General features: G+C 43.8%; 1 protein-coding gene across 5 annotated transcripts in view; it reads right to left on the bottom strand.

Annotated features, from left to right (window-relative positions):
• LOC142495794 (zinc metalloproteinase-disintegrin-like VMP-III) overlaps positions 1-21832 on the bottom strand; it is a 240258-nt gene that overhangs the window by 48093 nt on the left and 170333 nt on the right. For 3 of the 5 annotated variants that reach the window (XM_075601762.1, XM_075601761.1, XM_075601765.1), the window contains 3 exons: positions 18664-18739; positions 17048-17150; positions 16313-16409 (listed from right to left, as the gene is read on the bottom strand). In XM_075601762.1, coding sequence (XP_075457877.1) covers positions 16313-16409; positions 17048-17150; positions 18664-18739 — 276 coding nt within the window. Of the gene's footprint in view, positions 1-5912; positions 6108-10401; positions 10441-16312; positions 16410-17047; positions 17151-18663; positions 18740-21832 lie in introns of those variants that run through there. The other 2 variants (XR_012801815.1, XM_075601763.1) reach the window with 2 other exon arrangements.

Here is a 21832-nt window from a genome sequence, read left to right as displayed (position 1 = left end):
TAAACAGATTACACTGAAGGCAGAGAGATTTAACAGAAACATTAGGGGGAGGGGGCTTTAAACAGATTACACTGAAGGCAGAAAGATTTAACAGAAACATTAGGGGGGAGGGGGCTTTAAACAGATTACACTGAAGGCAGAGAAATTTAACAGAAACATTAGGGGGGAGGGGGCTTTAAACAGATTACACTGAAGGCAGAGAGATTTAACAGAAACATTAGGGGGAGGGGGCTTTAAACAGATTACACTGAAGGCAGAGAGATTTAACAGAAACATAAGGGGGGAGGGGGCTTTAAACAGATTACACTGAAGGCAGAAAGATTTAACAGAAACATTAGGGGGGAGGGGGCTTTAAACAGATTACACTGAAGGCAGAGAAATTTAACAGAAACATTAGGGGGGAGGGGGCTTTAAACAGATTACACTGAAGGCAGGGAGACACAGGGGATGTACTGTACTGTATGTTGTTTATTGCAATGCTTCAATGTGTGTATAATTTATAATGTTTTTTTACAATTAGATAGATGTAATCCTTGTTATTGTAAGGGTTAGCTTTGGTTTTAAATTGTGTTTTCTGGTTGGTACTTACAGTATATATTGATTTTTGTTTACTTGATTGGTTAAAATAGTTGACTTGTTTGGAAGTGTTTGTATTTACTGGTAGCTTGCAATGATATTGTTAACATTCATTTGCAGAATGTATATGGTGCATAGATTTTATGCATCATTTATACAATGTAAATGCAATGTACTGTATGGATTGGAATGTGAGGTTTTATATTGTAAGATCAGTTAGGATTATTAAATGGATTATTATTATTATTATTATTGTCTGTATGGAGAAGCGTTATTTGTAGGACAGTATGATTTTGATAACCATTCTACATTTATTTGTATATTGGTTCATCATGTGTGTGTATATACTGTGTGTATATATATCTATATTTATAGCTATATCTATATATATATATCTATCTATATCTATATATATATATATATATATATATATATATATATAGATATAGATATAGATATAGATATATATACACACAGTATATACTGTATATGTATAGGGATTGTTATTATATATATATACAGTATATATATATATATATATATATATATATATATATATATATATATATATATATATATATATATATACTGTATATATATACTGTATATATATACATATATATTTATTTATCTTCATGTATTTATTTATTTATTTAGATGTATTTATTAATTGTGGGGCTGCTGTGCGTGAATTTTTTTTATTGTGGGTAGTGGGGGTGGGTGAAGGGGGTGTTTGGCCCTTGGTGTGAGTTTAGGACTTGCGGGGGGGTTGCGGGTGCACTTAACCCCTTCACAGCCGTAGCAGTTAATACCGCTACGGTCGTGAAGAGGTTAAGTGCACCCGCTACCCCCCGCAAGCCCTAAACAACCACCGTTGGGGCTAATACCCCCTTCACCCAACCCCGCTACCCACAATAAAAAAAACTCACACACAGCAGCAGCAGCAGCACAATTAATAAATAAATCTAAATATATAAATGAATATAAATAAATACATTTAAAATACATTTTTATTGATAGTGTAGATGTGCAGGGGGTCTCCGGAGCTGAACCGCTGTGGTTTTAGGTCTGGGGACCCCCTGCTCCCCGAGATACAGGCCCCTTTAGGGGGTGCCGGTATCCCTCTGCTTGGTTTACAGGCCGCGGTCACGTGATCGGGCCCTTGAAACGCAGAGGGATACCGGCACCTCATAAAGGGGGCTGTATCTCGGGGAGCAGGGGGTCCCCCGACCTGAAACCAACGTGGTTCAGCTCCGGAGACCCCCTGCACATCTACACTATCAATAAAAATGTATTTCAAATGTATTTATTTATAGTCATTTATTTATTTATTTATTTAGATTTATTTATTTATTTTTTGGCGGCTGCTGTGTGTGAGTTTTTTTTATTGTGGGTAGTGAGGGTGGGTGAAGGGGGTATTAGCCCCAACGATGATTGTTTAGGGCTTGCGGGGTGTAGCGGGAGGGGTTAACCCCTTCATGACCGTAGCGGTATTAACTGCTACGGCCGTGAAGGGGTTAAGTGCACCCGCAACCCCCCCGCAAGTCCTAAACTTACACCAAGGGCCAAATACCCCTTTCACCCACCCCCGCTACCCACAATAAAGCGGGCACGTTTGGTTAACCCCTTCATTGCCTTAGCGGCTATCCGCTATGGTAATGAAGCAGCATTTCTGTATTTTTAATAATATTGTGCAGGAGCAGGGGGTCCCCTGAGCATTAATTTCAGGGAACCCCCTGCTCACTGTACAATATTATTAAAATACAGAAATGCTGCTTCGTTACCATAGCACATAACCGCTAAGGTAAGGAACGAGTGTTTATTTATATATGTTTTTTATTCATACTGTAGATGTGCAGATGGTCTCCGGACCAGAAACGTTTTGGTTTTAGGTCTAGGGACCCCCTGCTTCCCGAGATACAGGCCCCTTTAGGGGGTGCCGGTATCCCTCTGCTTTGTTTACAGGCCGTGATCACGTGATCGGGACCTTTAAATGCAGAGGGATACCGGCACCTCATAAAGGGGGCTGTATCTCGGGGAGCAGGGGGTCCCCAGACCTGAAACAAACGCGGTTCAGCTCCGGAGACCCCTTGCACATCTACACTATCAATAAAAAATTATTTTAAATAATTTTTAATGTGCCGATGTTTGCGCAGAGAGAGCAGCGGTTCTCTCTCTGCTGCAAACACATCTCGCCAGGGGACGGACTATAGTATCATTGATGTGCATATACCTGTACAGTACTGTATGTGTATGTTAAAGGTTATAGGGGTTGTTGTTATACAGTATATACTGTATATATACAGTATATACTGCATTACAATTCCTGAATTTCTCGGCTTCAAAGACAACAGCTCGCAAACGCCCCCATACATTTTTACACGGCATTGCAGTATTGCAGCCAGCTGGAATAAAATGCTTAAATCACAGCCGCGGAAATAACGCTATATACCCCAGGAGAAAATTATACAAAACCGCACATCACCGGGATACTCTGAATTTCGCGGAGCTTGCCAAGTAAGAATAAAGTTGGTCGCCAGTGTACATCTTTGATGGACACATGAATATCAAAATAGATGTGTAATCATATATTCTGATCAGGCAAACAAATTGACATGGATGCCAACATTCGAAATCGCAGCATCAGGACTTCACACGGTGTCTCGTTGCCATGGGAATGCAACATCATGACACAATTTGACGCAGCGTCAGTGCGCTGCCATGGCAACGAGACGCCATGTGACATTGCAGCATCATTTGATGCTGCAGAAAGAAGGTGGAGGTGGCAGCAGGTAAGGAACTTCCTATCAGGCACGGGAGCACAGCCTCTGTATATAGGGCGGAAATTTTTGCCACTGTCTGTTCCCAATGCAGGGGCTTGTATGATAAAAAACATGAATTTGAGATATGAATTTAGAATTCAAGAAGAGGTGTCTTTTATGCCAAGAAGACACATGCCAAGAAGACACATGAATTATCTTCCATGCTCCAAAGATCTCTTTTGGGAGGGAACTGATGTTGTGTGTTGGTAGCGTATAGGTTCTTTGTTTTACCGTTATTTTATGAAAATGTCTGTATATTATACAGTATGATTCTTATAAGTTTTTTTGTAACTAAGCACTGTACTACTTTTGAATATTAAATCTAATCTGGGCTGTAAAAAAACTTTGTGTGCTTTGAAGAGAATGACTGCATTTTCGGACATATTTTGCTAGAATCGATTTTTGTGTGTTAATCAAAAATTTTCATAATCATAATTTTTTTTCCTAGTAAACAAGGGACAAAGACTGCAAGTAAAATTTGAAACAATCTTTGGTGTTGGCAGCGATTTAGCTCTTTGATAAAACGCCCTGTGCGCGAAACATGTCAGAGTGCTTGTCAGGACTTTGTCCTTATGTGCTTTTAATCAAATAAATCTCTGAAATTATTCCTGGTATCTCACGTTGCTTTGGTGAGGCTGTGCTCCCGTTCCTGTTTGGACCTAACATGTACAGTATATTGTGATGATTGAGGGGAGATATCATTCATTTTAAGTACCATGCAGGGAGATATTATCCCTGAAATCTACCGGCAGAAGTTCAGAGCCCTGCAGCACTGTTCCACCGCTGGCTTTTCTGAGCTGGTGGAGCGCATGACTTTTGTGCAAGCAGTGGGTTGGAGATTGGAAATTGAAAGCTTTCAACGGTTACTGGATCTCCTAATCCAAGAGTAATTTTTAGCCCTTTGCTCACCTGAAGTGAGAGAGTAAAGGACAGAGGTCCAAAGTCAGCCACGAATGCTTGTAAACTTACCTATATGGCTAACAGGACCCAAGCAGTTAACAATGAGTTCCTGGATGGAAGGGGGTAAAGCCAGAGAAAACCCATGACCTCCTGTTTTGTCTGAGGCTTAATAGAGGGGGCTGTTGGCACACTGGGGCAGGGGGATACCCATCAGCGTTTTCTCTGCAACGAGCTGGGGCATATCAGCACTGCCTGCCCAGAAAAGAAGAAGCCTGCAACAGCTTCTGGAGGGGAACCCCCCTCAGGAGCATGCCCAGACGCCACATCTGGGGTGCAGAAAAACAGATGTTCCCAATTACAGCCGGTCACAGTGGGCCAGAAATGAACCCTACAATTACCCTGGTGTGGCAAAGATTGATGGGGCATGAAGAAATCATTTCTAGAGAGATTCTGCATTTGGGGGTGGCGGGAGAAGGCCGCCACGATTTACCGCTGACAAAGATATACCTGGGTTTGGATACTGGGTAGTGTGTGCGGGAGGTGAGAATAATTGATAAAAGTCTTGTTAATGTGTTGCTCAGAATTGATCTTGGAAAGATGATTACTCAATATGAGACCGCTGTGACCCAACAAGCTCATGAACCCGCTGCACAATTCCAGGTAACAAACTAGGGGACAGTGGGTACCACCCATTAAAATCATTAATAACCAACCAGACAATTCCAAGGGGCCCAAAATAGGTAATTGAGGGGAATTGTACAGAAGTAGGGGACAGGAAAAGCTTTCCATTACAACCCATCAACACAAGTGATCTAAGGAGGTGATTGAGGGGTTTGTACAGAAGTGGGGGGCAGAAAGAGCTTCCCATTACAGCCACCCATTACAAAGGAACTAGAGTGTGTGTTTGTGGGGGCTTATACCAAATTCGGGGGCAGAGAGAGCTTCTTATTACAACCCATCACCCTAGATCAGACAGTATTGAGAGACCTGAGGGACAGTAAAATAAAGAGAGAGGCTGAGACAGTAAGAGTGAGAAAGACAGGAAAATAGACACAGCAAGAGGGGGGAAAAGCAGAGAGACATGAAAAAAGTGGGGCTGAGAAAGAGAGACAGTCAGTGTCAGGCCTGTTGCGGTAGGCTCTATGTAGCGAGGTAGATTCCTGTGGCTGGTTGCACATGGTCAGGAGTGACAGGAAGGTGCAGAGTCGGGTAGGCATGGGTCAAGGCAGGCAGAAAGCAGGTAGAGTGGTCAGGTAGGCATAGGTCAAGCCAGGCAGCAAGCATGTAGAGTGGTCAGGTAGGCACGGGTCAAGGTAGGAGGCAGGTAGGGTGGTGAGGCAGGCACAGATCAAAGCGGGCAAGTTTCTAGTAGCAGGATACAAAGAATAACAGCAACCATACAAACTAGTTGTCCTTTAAGATGCCTGCCCGAGCAGTAGAGGTTCCGAGTTCAATTCCCACCAGGCCTAACTGTACCCCGCTCCTAACAAGGCAAATTCCAGGTGCCCCAGCAAATTCTGAGGTAGGCAAATTCTGCAGCAGGAAGTAACGACTTCCAATCATCCTGTTGGTAACTCACAAAGCAAATGGTATTGTTCTAGGGTTTGTTCGTACCTGCTGTCTGACCATTGGACTGAGGGTTGTAGGCTGATGTCAACTGGGTCTTTATCTTCAGTACATTGCAGAAAGGTTGCCAAAAACGAGAAGTAAACTGAGTTCTTCGATCAGATATTACCTCTTTGGGAGTCCATGTAACCTAAAGACATGCTCCAGAAAGAGATTGGGCTTCTCTGTTGCAGGTGGGAGTCACTGGAATAAAAGTGCCATTCCTGGTTAATCAGTCCACTACTACCAGAATGGTAATGTAATGTAATCTTCTGAGAAAGGGAGTTCTACTTTAAAATCCATTGAAATTAAACCCCATGGTCTCTTGGGAATAGATAGTGGTTTTAGGAGGTCACATTGCTTGGTGCGCAGTGTCTTATTATGGCACAGTTTTCACAACACTGGATATAGTCTTCTATGTCAAGGTCAAGCTTGGGTCACCAGAATTGATGGGAGAGAAGTTCCTGAAACTTCTTCATTCCTGGGTGGCCTGCCGCCAGTCGTGATGTGAATTCAAGACTTCCAGTCGAATACTACCGGGAGATAGATATATATATATATATATATATATATGAACAACAAGAAAAGAAAGCGCCCGATCCTAGTGCAGCATGAAAAAATCTCCTGATGAAATCACTTTATGTGAAGAAACGCGTAGAGAAGAGCGTTTTTTAGCTGCTGTCACACCGGGATATACATTTTGACTCTATCCTCACTGCCCACCTCATTACGGACTGCCTTTGGGAGTGCAGAGAGACTTCTCTGATCAGCCCCTGCATCGCGGGGTCACGGACTGCAGACCTCATATCCGGATACACTAACATTGTGGAGGACTTCCGGGTCACATTGTGGTGAGCTTTTTCCTGTATCCCCTGCTGGATGTCAGTTCAGCAGAGCTGAGAAAACCCAGACAGAGAGAGGGCGCGCCATCCAAGGCACAACGTGGGCGGTTGGCGAATGAGTATACTCATTATATGCATTTATTTATCCTGTGTTTGTGAGTTCGCATTTGTTGGTTTTATTCATATTCATTTTTATTAAATTGTATTTTTTCATGCTGCACTAGGATCGGGCGCTTTCTTTTCTTGTTGTTCACAGATTTCTGGGAGTTCGTTGGTCCTTGATGAGAGCAGCCAGATCCTAGCATGGACCCTTGGTTTGGTTGATATATTTTTACATTTTTCACATTTTTCATTTTTATTTTTATTTTTATCTTTGACACACTTAGTGTCATTTTTTCTGTATTTTTCCATTCATCATTCATTTAGTATCATTCAGGAGGGATTCATTAGTGCAGTAGTCATAACTACCAACACATGCCATTTTATTATATTTGTATTGTTCACTGGCATATATTTGTGTTTACAGCAGCTTTTTAAACACTGGCACTCAGCATTTTATTATAACATATTGCATGTATTTTTATTAGTGTGAGTCAATCATCCATAATACTGTTGCATTCACTTTTGCCATTCACCTTTGCTATATCCATTTAATACAATCATTTGGTAATTAGTCTGATTTTACACCTGAGGAGCGCAGTCTATTCTTTGTTATATATATATATATATATATATATATATACAAATGAACATACAGTAATATTTCCATTATATATATATATATATATATATATATATATATATATATATATATATATATAATGGAAATATTACTGTACAGTATGTTCATTTGCACGTCTTTGACAGGTCTGCAACCCTGTCTTTCACCATTATAACCCAGCACACATCACTTCCACTGCAGCAAGGGATTCTGGGAAATGACATGCAAATGAGCACACAGTGCCACCTTTAGTCTCAAGCTCATATTACATGAGCAACCCTTAAGCAAATGCATGCTGCTTTAAACACAGCTTTAAAGCATAGGCTGGGGTGAGATGCAAAGCCAGTAAACCCACTCACAGACATGTTTCAACCTTGATGGGTATCATCAGTGTGAGGTTGATTGTTCTGGCTATACTGGTTTGAGACTAAGAGTAGGTATTCACCACACTTATTAAGGTTCTGGTGGGTAAAAAAAGTGACAAAAACCCTCCACAGTAAAGCATATACTGTAGCAAATAGAAATATTACTGTATGTTCATTTGCATGTCTTAGACAGGTCTGCAACCCTGTCTTTCACCATTATCACCCAGCACTTCCACTGCAGCAAGGGATTCTGGGAAATGACATGCAAATGAGCACACAGTGCTATATATATATATATATATATATATATATATATATATATATATATATAATGAAAACAAAGATGTTTGTAATCATCTAATTGGACTGAGGCATTATAAATAGTAAGCCATCACAAGTGTAGTCCATCCCCTGATGAAATCCGCTGAATCGGAAGAAACGCGTAGGGTCACGTGGTCACTGAACTACGGTGGTGGAGCAGTTCAGACACCAGTAGCCAGACAACAGAGAGGAAGTTCTCTGACTCATTTCTAAGGTATGCCGTGCTGAATAGGAACTACAGGCTGCTCATTCGGGTTGCCGGAGAGACGCTGAGACGGTGACACCAGTATCAGTGAAGCCTTATTGTTCACACAGCGAGACGGAACGAACTTACCACGGTCTGGTACATGCTGGCGCATGGGCTTGTCCTATACAACGCTCTTATTTTACTGGCAAAGTGTGAGTGTGCATTTGTCATTGTTCATGTCATTAAACCTTTATCATTGGATTTTACACATGGATCGGGTGCTTTTCCTCTTTTTCTTTTTCTAATATACAGTATATATTCCAGTTTTTCTAATATTTAACTTCCAGTTAAAAAGTAGGCAGGCTTGATGCTCTTCAAAAGAATCTGCTAATGATTGTGGCAGCCACAAAATAATTTTGCTGTAAAACGGTGCTGGCAGGGGCGATCTGTTGATCCTCTGTTCTGTTGTTGTAACAGAGCATATGTTTTAATGTTTCGAGACCAAAGGCAGAAAGGCACTACAAAGTCCATCTTTCTTGTCTTGAATAAGACCAGCTATTCCAGGTTCTTATGGTCGGTAAAACCGCAACTGGATGAAACATACCTGCAAACAAATGTCGCCTTTCTTTGATAGCCGATTTAAGGGCCTATGCCGAAAGGTCCGAAATTTTTTTACGGCAGGGGTTTGAACTCGCCATGTTTTTGGCGAGTTGCTCTCATGGTATGCAGAAAGGTCCAAATACCTGTGAGAGCAACCTGAGCAAACATGGCGAGTTGCCGGTGGCGAGACGGTCTGCCTGTCGAGAAGGGCTCCCCTGGCGAGATCTGCCTGCAGCAGAGAGAGGAGATCCGCCTATCTCTGCGCAAATCTCGCCATAAAAAAATATTTTAAAATAAAAAATGTATTCATAGTGTAGATGAGTATGGGGTCTCCTGAGCTGTACCGCAATGGTTTCAGGTCCGGGGGCCCCCTGCTTCCCGAGATACAGGCCCAGATATGGGGTGCCGGTATCCCTCTGCTTGGAGATGTCCCGATCACGTGACGTGTGACATGTAAACAATGGGATACCGGCACCCGATGCCCCATATCTGGGCCTGTAACTCAGGAATCAGGGGGTCCCTGAGCCAGAAATCAAAGCGGTTCAGCTTTGGAGACTCCTTGTTTCCGTACAATATTAAGAAAAATACATTAAAGCAGCTTCATTACCTTAGCGCCTATCCGCTAAGGCAATGAAGGGGTTAAGGCACAATAGCATGTTTATTGGAGACAATTGCCCCCACTAAACATTGAAATATACAACACACCCACTCCCTGTGCCCCCAACAACCCCTTTAGCCCCTAACATACACTGGCGACACACTTTATTCGAGCTCGGCTAGTCCCACGAATTCGGGTATACCCGGGTGTATTGAGGTTTGTGACTGTTTTCTGCCCGAGTGCATTGAGTTATTTTCCGGCAGGGATTGAAGCATTTTATTCCCGTTGGCTGCAATACTGCACACTACATATATATATACTGCATTACAATTCATGAATTTATGCCATCTGGTAGACACGCGAAGCATTGCAGCCTATTAAATCCTAATCATTATCATTTAACAGATCAACCGCCCATCAGCCAGGCATGAACCCAGGCTGGGAAGGCAAACACAACGGGGCTTGTCAGAGGTGAGGAGCGGCGCATTCCAGGTATCTGCCAGGTACATACCGGGTATTTGCTCGAATAAAGTGTGTCGGTGCAGTACATAACATATCTTAATTGTTTGGGCATGCACAGGAATTATACTACGGTCCGACGGTGGCCCTCGGTGATCCCCGCAGGTGTCCGGGGGTCCCTGCTTGACTGCAGTACCAATTCTGTGCCCCCAAAAAATAATTTAAAAATTCATAAATACTTTAAAATAAATACACCCCCCCTGCGCCCCCTAACACATACAGTAATGGTCAAAATTACTATTATCCACATATGGATAATAATGCATTTGCACATTTCAAATACAAGAAGCAGCAGAAATAAAATAAATACATCTTGCACTCACCCTTGCCAGGCAACCACAATGAAGGCCGTCCTCATCCTCACCCCGTCCCTGCTCTCTGGTGCTGAAAAAAATACACAAGAATAAAAAGCGACAATCTAATGTCCCCTAACCCCTTAATCACCAAAGTGGTTAGTAACCGCTACAGTAATTAAGGGGTTAACCCACCCACACCCACTACCCACCAGGGAGGCCTACCCATCCTCTTCACCACCCCCCCACTACTCAAAATAAAAACACTATGCAGAACAGCCCCACTACCCACCTCCTAGGGCCCACAATAAGCATTACCATATTTAATAAACATTAATACATAACCCACCCACCGCGTGCCCCCCCATAAAAACATGTTTTATTATTTTACATACAGGGTTAATACCCCAGGCCTATGGTAGTCCCTGGTGGTCCCGACGGGTGTCCACAGGCCCCACATTGCACATGAGGGGGGGTGCCCAAAGGGTGTGGGGGTCTCCAGGTGGTCATCGTTAGGCACGGTGGGCCTCCAGGGGGTCCCTGCGGGTTACCGTAGGCCACAATGGGGTCCACGGGTGGGCCCGCGAGTGTCTGGAGGTTCCCGGGTCAACCCCACTGGTGTTTGGGGGCCCTAGGGTTGTTCCCACAGGGCTCTGGGGCCCTCGGTGGTCCCTGCGGGACTGCGGGCCCCCACGGCTCTGGGGCCCCAGGTTCTTCCCCGAAAGTGTCCCCCGTGGGTCCGCAGGTGGTAACCGTGGGCGTCTGGGGGTCCTCAGGTGTAAAAAAAATAAAACATGTCCTACATTTAAATAAATCAATATCAACCACCACCACCACCACCACAGTAATGTGCAAAATAACTGTTATCCAGATATGGATAATAGATTATTTGCCTATTATTAGACACATAAAACAGCATAAATACAGTTCTACTTACCACAGCAATATGATTTATGTCCACGTCAGGATACAGCAGGTGTCCTCCGTTGCCACAATACATTGTAATGTCCCCATACCCCTTAATTACCTTATTTGTTAATAACCACGAAAGAAATTAAGGGGTTAACCCACCCTGCCCCGATACCCACCCACGGGGCCTAACCACCCTTTCCAGGCAACTACCCCCACCCTTCACCCATTCATTTGTACAGTGGCTTCATCATGTCCATATACGTATAATATATATACAGTATATATATATATATAGTATATATATATATATATATATATATATATATAAATATATATATATACTATATGCAATAATATATTTGGTCCTTAGGATTAAAATTGTGAATCCACATCTATGTGTGCTTTGGCATATATGGGGGTTAATCCAATCCTATTACTCATCATGTGTATCTCATTACTAATCCTCTGTCTTCTATGCTCTGATTGGTCTTATGTACTATATAACTGTGTTTAATGCCTATGCTATTTCTCCTGATGAAGTCTCGTTCGAGACGAAACGCGTAGAGATTGCTGTGGAGCCTACTGTCCAGTTTGTATATTTTATACTGACACTCATCTGCATATATTGCACTTTTGCTGTGTTGCTAGCATTTTGCTACCAGCCATTCAGACATTCAAGTTCCTGTTTACACTGTGAACTCTCTCCGGCTGAAACCTCGCTGACGTCATCGAGCTCACGCGAGATTTGATTCAGTGTATGCTCTGTGTAGCGCCGGAGCAAGGGGAAGGCGGCGTCCCTCGTGGCTTTCGGTCCCTGCTGGGACATAGAGGGGCTATTGTGGCAAGACACACCGCGGACATCACACCGAAGTCCTCCTCTTTGGGTTCCTGCGTCTGAACGGGCTGAGTTGTACTCAAAAATGCATTTTATTTAGCTCTGTTTGTGAGTGTGTATTTTTATCCCTTATTCCATAAATTTATTGTTATACAATTTTACGCTATGAGTGCGCCTGTTTTTTCTGTGTTTTTGTATATATATATATATATATGCAAATATAACTGTATGCTGGGTGATAATGGGGAAAGGCGGGGTTGCAGACCTGCCTAAGACATGCAGATGAGCATACAGTTATATTTGCATATTTGCTTTCCTGTGGAGGGTTTTTGTCACTTTTTTTACTCACCATAACTTAACTCAGTATTATGAGTATATATATATATATATATATATATATATATATATATATATATATATATATATATATATATATATATATATATATATATACATGATTAACCAATATACAAAGAAATGGTTAAGGATTAACAAAACATGCCAAAATAAAAACATCACATTGCAAAAATCAAACCCAGCACATATCAAAATCCAAACACCAAATCTCAAAATCAAAACAGCACCTAGCAAATCAAAATAAAAACATCACATTGCAAAATCAAAACAGCACATCTCAAAATCACAACATCACATTGCCAATTAAATTTTTAACAAATGCCAATCAAACAATTGAATTGTACAGTGTGTATATGATGCAATTTATCTGTATATCATGTAACACTATGCCAATCAATGTTCAAACTAAAAGAAATAATTACAAAAAAATATACAATGCCATCCAAACAATAATAAAATAAAAACAAAGCAACAAGTAACCCGAAATAAATTACCATCAATTAATCCAATCTAAAATCAATTACACAATTCACTATTAAAATCCAAAAACCAAACAATTATGAAATAAATGCAAGTTCAAAGTAATACCATCAACCAAAATCTTACTACCAAATAGAAGCCACTATTAAAAAGCAAGCCCCCTCTGAAATAAACTATTTAAAACACCACACAAAATGACATCGAACTAAATAAAAATACAAATTACATTGCCGAAACAATTCTAAAAAACCCAGCAAACTACATATAAAAAGCATCAAAACAAGCATTTATTGTCAATGTAAGTACAGGCATGCCCCACATTAACGTATGCAATGGGACCGGAGCATGTATGTAAAGCGAAAATGTACTTAAAGTAAAGCACTACCTTTTCCCCACTTATCGAGGCATGTACTGTACTGCAATCGTCATATATGTGCATAACTGATGTAAATAACGCATTTGTACCAGGCTCTATAGTCTACCCCCTTGCGCACAGCTTAGGTACAGGTAGGGAGCTGGTATTGCTGTGCAGGATGTGCTGATAGGCACATGCGCGAGCTGCTGTTTGCCTATTGGGCGATATGTTCTTACTCGCGAGTGTACTTAAAGTGAGTGTCCTTAAACCGGGGTATGCCTGTATATATATCCATATGGAGATACATAAATACAGGGGCAATAAATGGGCATAAAAAATAATTAAATGACATGAAAAATTAAAATACATAACAACCATATATTGTCCCTGTATGTATGTATGTATAGCCATAAGGACAAACATAAATACAGGGACAAAAAAAAAATGTAAAAAAAAAAAAAAAAAAAATTAAAAACCTGTAAAAATACAATAACATACATTTATTTTGTTTACTTACCTTTAGATGACCTCACCCACCGAATCCCGGGGACACCGCATGCTCTCGAACCAATCCACACACAGAAACATGATAAAAAATTAAAAATCAAGTCTTTTTCTTCTTTTTTAAATTTGTAATCCATGCCGTCAGTCTTCGGGGTTCTTCATCTGTATCTTCTTCCGGCATGCCCTGGTCCTCTTCTTGCTGGAGGAGGTCCGTCCCCATCAGCTTCTTGCTCGAAAATGAGGCGACATAGGCTTTTATAGGCCTATGATGTCACATTTCCATCAAATGGTTCCCACGGCCCCGATAGGGCAGTGAAAACCATATGATTGTTGTATATATATTTTTTTGTGACGTCATTTAAGGGGAATGAAGCCAGCCAATCAGAATGGCTGTGCTTCATTTCCCTTTAAGATGACGTCATCAAAAGCAAGATTGCCGCCGTCACATGGTACTTGAGCCAATCAGAGCGTGGGAACTAAATCCCCAATCTGATTGGCTGCAGTAGACCATGTGACAGAGGGGGAGAAAGGATGTGACATCATCCACAGGGAATCACTTGGTACTTGAGCCAATCAGATTGGGGATTTAGTTCCCACGCTCTGATTGGGGGGGGGGTATTGATTTATTTAAATGTAGGACATGTTTTATTTTTTTACATACAGGGTTGGTACCTTAGGTCTGAGGGGACCTATGAAGACCACCTGAGAACCCCCAGACGCCCACGTGTACCACCTGTGGACCCACGGGTACCACCTGTGGACCCACGGGGGACACTTTCAGGGAAGAACCGGAGCCCCACAGCTGCGGGAGCCCCGTGGACCCGCAAGGACCCCCCGAGGGCCCCAGACCCCAATGGGAACCACCCGAGGGCCCCCAGACACCTGTGGGGTTGACCTGGAGACCCCCAGACATTCACGGGCCCACCTGTGGACACCATTGTGGCCCACGTGACCTGCGGTGACCACCTGGAGGCCCACAGTGCCTAGCGGGGACCACCCGGAGACCCCCAGACCCTGTGGGCACCCCCCTCTGGTGCACTGTTGGGACTGTGGACACCCGTCGGAACCACCGGGGACTACCATAGGCCTGGGGTATTAACCCTGTATGTAAAATAATAAATCATGGTTTTATGGGGGGGACAGGGGAGGGTGGGTTATGTATTAATGTTTATTAAATATGGTAATGTTTATTGTCGGGCCTAGGAGGTGGGTAGTGGGGCTGTTCTGTGTAGTGTTTTTATTGTGGGTAAAGTCCTTTTTAACCGTTCAAATACATTTTTAATTTGGGCTGACTGGCTAATTGGAGTCCCTTTTCGCATGAAGGTAGTAGGAGGGGCTACCATGGAAGAAAACCCTGGAATAAAATGTCTATAGAAATGTGCTAATCCAATGAATTGTCAAACTGTAAAAGCAGGCAGGTCACTGCTAGCTGATCTAGAACAGCTGAGTGCAGCAGCAGCTCAAATGCGAACTGAGGACATGGAACTATCCAGGTGCTGATCTAGCTCACTGCCAGAGTTGCCGCCCTGAGCAGCAGAGACCGCCAGGCCTAATAGTCCCAGAGGCAGAGAGAGAGAGAGAGGAAGAGAGAGAGAGAGGCAGAGAGAGAGAGAGGCAGAGAGAGAGAGAAAGAGAGAGAGAGAGAGAAAGAGAGGCATAGCGAGAGTGATAGAGGTATATATATATATATATATATATATATATATATATATATATACAGAGAGAGAGAGAGAGAGAGAGAGAGAGAGAGAGAGAGAGAGACAGAGACAGAGACAGAGAGAGAGGCAGAGAGGAAGAGAGTGAGAGAGGCAGAGAGGAAGAGAGAGAGAGAGAGGCAGAGAGGAAGAGAGAGAGGCAGAGAGGAAGAGAGAGAGAGAGACAGAGAGGAAGAGAGAGAGAGACAGAGAGGAAGAGAGAGAGAGACAGAGAGGAAGAGAGAGAGAGAGGCAGAGAGAGACTGGCGTGTAAGACAACACTCCTTTGCTCACAGTTAAAGGGGGAGGTGCCACGAAAATACCATTAAAATATTCTGTATTTTAATAATCTGGTACATAGAGAGTTAACATACATTTTTAAAAGACCTATTTTTATTTTTTTGTAAAGTTAAACAGGCCTATGTATTTAGTGTTCAGTAAAACAAAGAACATATACATTACCAACACACAACATCAGTTCCCTCCTGAAAGAGATCTTTGAAGTTTGGAAGATGATAATTTACATGTCTTGTTGGCATAAAACATACCTTGTTGAATTCTAAATTCATATTCCAAATGCATGGTTTTTATCCTAAAAGTTCCTGCATTGGGGACAGAATAAACCCACCTTCTGTGGTGTTTCCTTAACTACCACCTCACCACTCTCTAATAACAATTTTAAGGCTTGGGGAGAGAAAATGTTTTTTTGAATAAAAAATGCCTGAGTATAAAAAATACCCCATAACTTTCTTCTGGGTGTCCTGTGCAACACTGCCTGAAACAACTGAAAGCGCCACTCTGAGCCATTCAATCAAGGCCCCCGTACCTCTGGCGTTGATGCAGGGGAATTGTGCGGTCTCCGTGTCTGCTCATGCACACCAAAGGTTGGGTTTGTCATGCCAGCCACAGTGGCGGCAGGGTTCCTGGAACATGAAGGCAGAACAGGTTGTGTTAGTGCTTGGAGTCTGTGATATCGTAAGCAGAGTGTATCTACATGAGCCTGTGTGTGTAATACAGTATATACAGTTACAGTAAACAGCATCTACAGGAGTCTGTGTGTGTAATATATACAGATACAGTTAGCAGGGTATCTAAATGGGCCTGTGTGTGATACGTACAGATACAGTAAGCAGAGTATCTATATCGACCTGTGTGTGATATGTACAGATACCATAAGCAGATTGTATCAACGCGACTTTGTGTGTGAGATACGTACAGATACAGTAAGCAGAGTGAATCTACGCGAGTCTGTGTGTGTGATACTTACAGATTCAGCATGAGTCTGTATATGTGGTACATATGTGGGCTGTGACTGTTCAAAACTGTATAATACATTTTCAGTTTAATAGGGGACATTTTGCCACAAGATCAAAGTTTCTCCCTGAAAAAAGTTTTTCTCAATCTTTGTTTTTCTGCACTGCCTTGTTCCCTGCCGTTTCTTAAATAAACCTGCAGATTTCCCCCACAACATCTCTGTGTGTTTTCTATAGGAGTAAAGCTATGAGAATTCTCCCTTTCTTCTCCTTAACCGTTTCTCTGTCTCTCTGCCCCTCTCTAGTACCTGTGTTTCCAGCGCAGTGACCCCCTGCGAAATTTTACCAGCAACACGAGACTGAAAATGAGAGCGACAACAACAAGGGCCACCGCCACAATGATGATAACATCTGCAGGGACAAAATAGGATGTCAGGACAACAGGGGGAATACGGGACAAAATACACACTATAACAATCCCAGCATTGTGTGGTGGAGGAGCAAAGGAGGTACTGCACAGGGGGAGGAGCAGAGAAAGCTCCATACAAGGGAGGAGCATACGAGTTAATGGGACACTGTACTAAGTGAGGAACTGTGGAGGCACTGTGCAGGGGAAGAAGCAAAGGAGGCGCTGTGCAGGGGAGAAGAGAGGAGGCGCTATGCAGGGGAGAAACATAGGATGTGCTGTGGGGGGGGGAGGAGCAGAGGATGTGCTGTGCGGGGGGTGTGGAGGAGCGGAGGATGCGCTGTGCGGGGGGTGGGGAGGAGCGGAGGATGCATTGTGCAGGGGGGGGAGGAGCGGAGGATGCACTGTGCAGGGGGGGGAGGAGCGGAGGATGCGCTGTGCAGGGGGGGGAGGAGCGGAGGATGCGCTGTGCAGGTGGGGAGGAGCGGAGGATGCGCTGTGCGGGGGGTGGGGAGGAGCGGAGGATGCACTGTGCAGGGGGGGGAGGAGCGGAGGATGCGCTGTGCAGGGGGGGGAGGAGCGGAGGATGCGCTGTGCAGGTGGGGAGGAGCGGAGGATGCGCTGTGCAGGGGGGAGGAGCGGAGGATACGCTGTGCAGGGGGGGAGGAGCGGAGGATGCACTGTGCAGGGGGGGAGGAGCGGATGATGCGCTGTGCAGGGGGGGAGGAGCGGGGGGTGCGCTGTGCAGGGAAGGAGGAGCGGAGGATGCGCTGTGCAGGGGGGGAGGAGCGGAGGATGCGCTGTGTAGGGGGGAGGAGCGGAGGATGAGCTGTGCAGGGGGGGAGGAGCAGAGGATGCACTGTGCAGATGGGGGAGGATGCACTGTGCAGGGGGGAGGAGCGGAGGATGCGCTGTGCAGCGGGGGAGGAGCGGAGGATGAGCTGTGCAGGGGAGAAGCGGAGGATGCGCTGTGCAGGGGAGGAATGAAGGATGGGCTGTGCAGGGGAGGAGCAGAGGATGGGCTGTGCAGGGGAGGAGCAGAGGATGCGCTGTGCAGGGGAGGAGTGGAGGATGCGCTGTGCAGGGGAGGAACGAAGGATGGTCTCTCCAGGCGAGGAGCGGAGGAAGCGCTGTGCAGGGGAGGCGTGGACGATGGGATGTGCAGGGGAGGAGTGGAGGATGGGCTGTGCAGGGGAGGAGCAGAGGATGCGCTGTGCGGGGAGGAACAGAGGATGCGCTCTCTGGGGGAGGAACGTAGGATGTGCTGTGCAGGGCTGGAGGATGTGCTGTGGGGGGGGGGAGAAACAGAGGATGTGCTGTGCAGGGGGGGGGGGACAGAGGTTGTGCTGTGCAGGGGGGTGGGACAGGACAAAGGTTGTCCGGTGGAAGGGGACAGAGGATGTGCTGTGCAGGGGGAGAGGGACAGAGGAGGATACTAGAAGGATCTTCCTCACAGACACACACATGATAATGAGATGCATCAGTTTCTCCCGCAATGTATCTGCCTTGTGCACTCACTTGTCCCTGAGGTGCTGTCACAGTTGGGGGGAGTCCAGCCCTCCTCACACTGACACTGCAGTTCGTGGTCACAAACCTGCAAGAGAAGAAATTGTATATAATATAATAACGTTTCAGGTCACCATAGGAACTAAATGCTGTGATGTGGTTTTAACTATCTTCACCTAATCTCGTTTAAACTAAAACGGTTTCAAAATGTTGTATATACAGGGAAATTGCTATTCCAATTTCTTATTACTTTGTTAATTTCTTAAAATTAATTCTGCTGCCATCATTAGCGAAATATATAAAAGGTGAAGAACAATAATTAGCAGATAAGATTAGACTTACATGGGGCCAGGAGAACATAGAAAATCGTTCATTTTTACACAGGAAGTAAATAAGTGAAGATTGGGTATGTCAGGCTGGAAGTACTACAAATCCTGCCTCATCTGATTGTATACGTTCTATATACTACTCACCGAGATTAGATACAGTATGTAAATTTCCTTGTAAAATCTTTTGTCTAAATTTTGCATAGGTTGAACTTTATGGATGGATGTCTTTTTTCAACCTCATCTACTATGTAACTACTACTGTATGTAACTATGTAATATGACATTAAATAAATGAACTTCTTTATTTTGCTTCTGTGCCTTCTATGTAACAGTAGAGACCAGTGCACATCCTTTTAACTCCTCCATCTTTTCAGCACTGAGTGCTTTGCAAAAGCCTGAAACTCTTTATTAGTATCTATGTGCAGCATGTTACTATACATGCAGATTATAAAGACTGTAATTAATTAATTCTCACATATTCATTCATAGCACAGAGAGGGGAGTGTGACGGTGAATGGGTTAACCAGGCTCATCAATAAAGGTCAAGCCCACTTGGTTAACCCGTACCCGTGTGTTTGGGTCTTAGAGTGTCAGCTCTGGGACTCAGGTGTCGAAAATGTATACAACTGTATACTAATTTTGCGACAATAAAGAATTATGTGACTTTTGCCTATACTTGGGTGCTGGGATCGGGAGATTTCAGGGTAGGTTTGTCAGAGAAAGTCTTTTCAGAATGTGGCTATATACAGTATCGGGGTTCCCACGTTATGGGATACCCCAAGAGTTGTATCCGGGGATTGAGTGAAATTCTCGGATACAGCCAAGCACATTACTCCGCCAAACTCTGACTTTGGAAGCGTTATTACGGCTCACCGCCAGGATCCTTGTGCAGCATCATCCAGACAAGGTAAATGGGTATGAAGGGGTTGTCATCGGAGACCAATGCTTTTAACACCAAAATACCCAGATCCTTTGATTGAGCAAAGCAAGAGATAAAATAAATTTATTGATTTATTTACAGAATGAACATACACCGCTTGATTTACAATTACAACAAAAAATACACTTACTAGTTACGCTGTTAAGTCTAGTTACAGGATGGATCTTTCACTGAATGACGAACTTGATACATGGTGGAACTTAGATGGAATTCCTTCCCCATGGGCTGCAGGGTTTTTTTATGCACTAAACGGGCCTATACTTAACCCATGCAGCCAATCTATTCCGTGGGAATGATTCCTTAACCCTATCACAGACTTGCCACTACTTTGCAAATCTGGCAGAGGGGCTTCTCAGTCTGCTCTGGGCATGTGCCAACTTTGCACCTTGGCCGCTTAGCATATGAGGCCCGTCCCCTCTACCTGGCGCCGCTCAGTCTGGGCAGAGCAGCCATATGCCAGGGTGGCTTTGAAATTCTCGTCCTTGCTAACAAAAGGTTTAACACTCCCATATCGTGGACTGCCAATGAAGCTTGGAGTAGCACTCTGTCTCTGGCGTGTTAGATAAAAATCCCCATATGCCTAACATGTTAGTACAATTAAAATAGGGGGACTTTAATTCATCCATTTTTTATATAACTCTATAAAAATTGCGCGACATGATAGTTCCTGATTTTACCCGAACAGTGCTCACAGTAAATCACATGGCGATAGGAGCTTCCTAGAGAAAGTTACTGCAGCAAAATGCCTCCTGCTATGCTGCTAGCTGCTAGCTGCTAAGATTTAAAACCATTTTTCCTTTCACACGCTTACACAAGAACACTGCCACAATTATACACAATCTTAAAAATTACTTTACTCTGTACCCCCCTGCTTCTGGGGTTCGCGGACATATACTGGGGGACCTGAATGTAATTCATTCCCCTGCCCTGTCTTACTATTCGGGTTTGTGCCGAAGCAGGGAAATGTCTACTGCTTAACACTCCTGGAAAAATAAGACATACATATACAGTTTTATCACAAAATACAGTGTTTCTACCCCAATATGGCTCAGGGGCACCCAGCTGGGCCAAATACCTTTATTTACTACTGGCCTGGGTACGCCTTCACCATCACACCTTGTCACGGGAGCTCGTGAAAAGTTATAATATACACAAATATCTGGGTTGAATTGAACATGACTAGGATATGATACATTAAGTTTATTCCTTAAAGAAGGTGAACGCACAAGATTGCACAAATAACAGACAAAATACACTGGCGACACACTTTATTCGAGCTCGGCTAGTCCCACGAATTCGGGTATACCCGGGTGTATTGAGGTTTGTGACTGTTTTCTGCCCGAGTGCATTGAGGTATTTTCCAAGCAGGGATTGAAGCATTTTATTCCCGCTGGCTGCAATACTGCACAGTATATATATATATATATATACCGCATTACAATTCATGAATTTATGCCATCTGGTAGACACGCGAAGCATTGCAGCCTATTAAATCCTAATCATTATCATTTAACAGATCAGCCGCCCGTCAGCCAGGCATGAACCCAGGCTGGGAAGGCAAACACAACGGGGCTTGTCAGAAGTGAGGAGCGGCGCATTCCAGGTATCTGCCAGGTACATACTGGGTATTTGCTCAAATAAAGTGTGTCGGTGCAGTATAGCACTTACTTAGGGGTTGGACAATGAAGCAATCAGGTACAGGATTGGCCATTCATTCAGGCATCAGGTAACAAGTAGTTTACACTGGTTTATATGGAATCCCAGTCTTATACCCTAGCATTGGGTGCCAGACATTGGGTGACAATTATCTACACCCAATCCCTCCTTGCCAGCTAACGTGGGAAGCATTGTTGGACCATGCCTCCAGTTATTTGACACATGCGCACATCTGGCCCTTGGGGTCTCATTTCTC

The sequence above is a fragment of the Ascaphus truei genome, chromosome 5 (genome assembly GCF_040206685.1).
Source record: "Ascaphus truei isolate aAscTru1 chromosome 5, aAscTru1.hap1, whole genome shotgun sequence".
NCBI lineage: Eukaryota > Metazoa > Chordata > Amphibia > Anura > Ascaphidae > Ascaphus > Ascaphus truei.
Note: the sequence above shows the minus strand (reverse complement) of the source record. Positions and strands in the feature narration are given on the sequence as shown.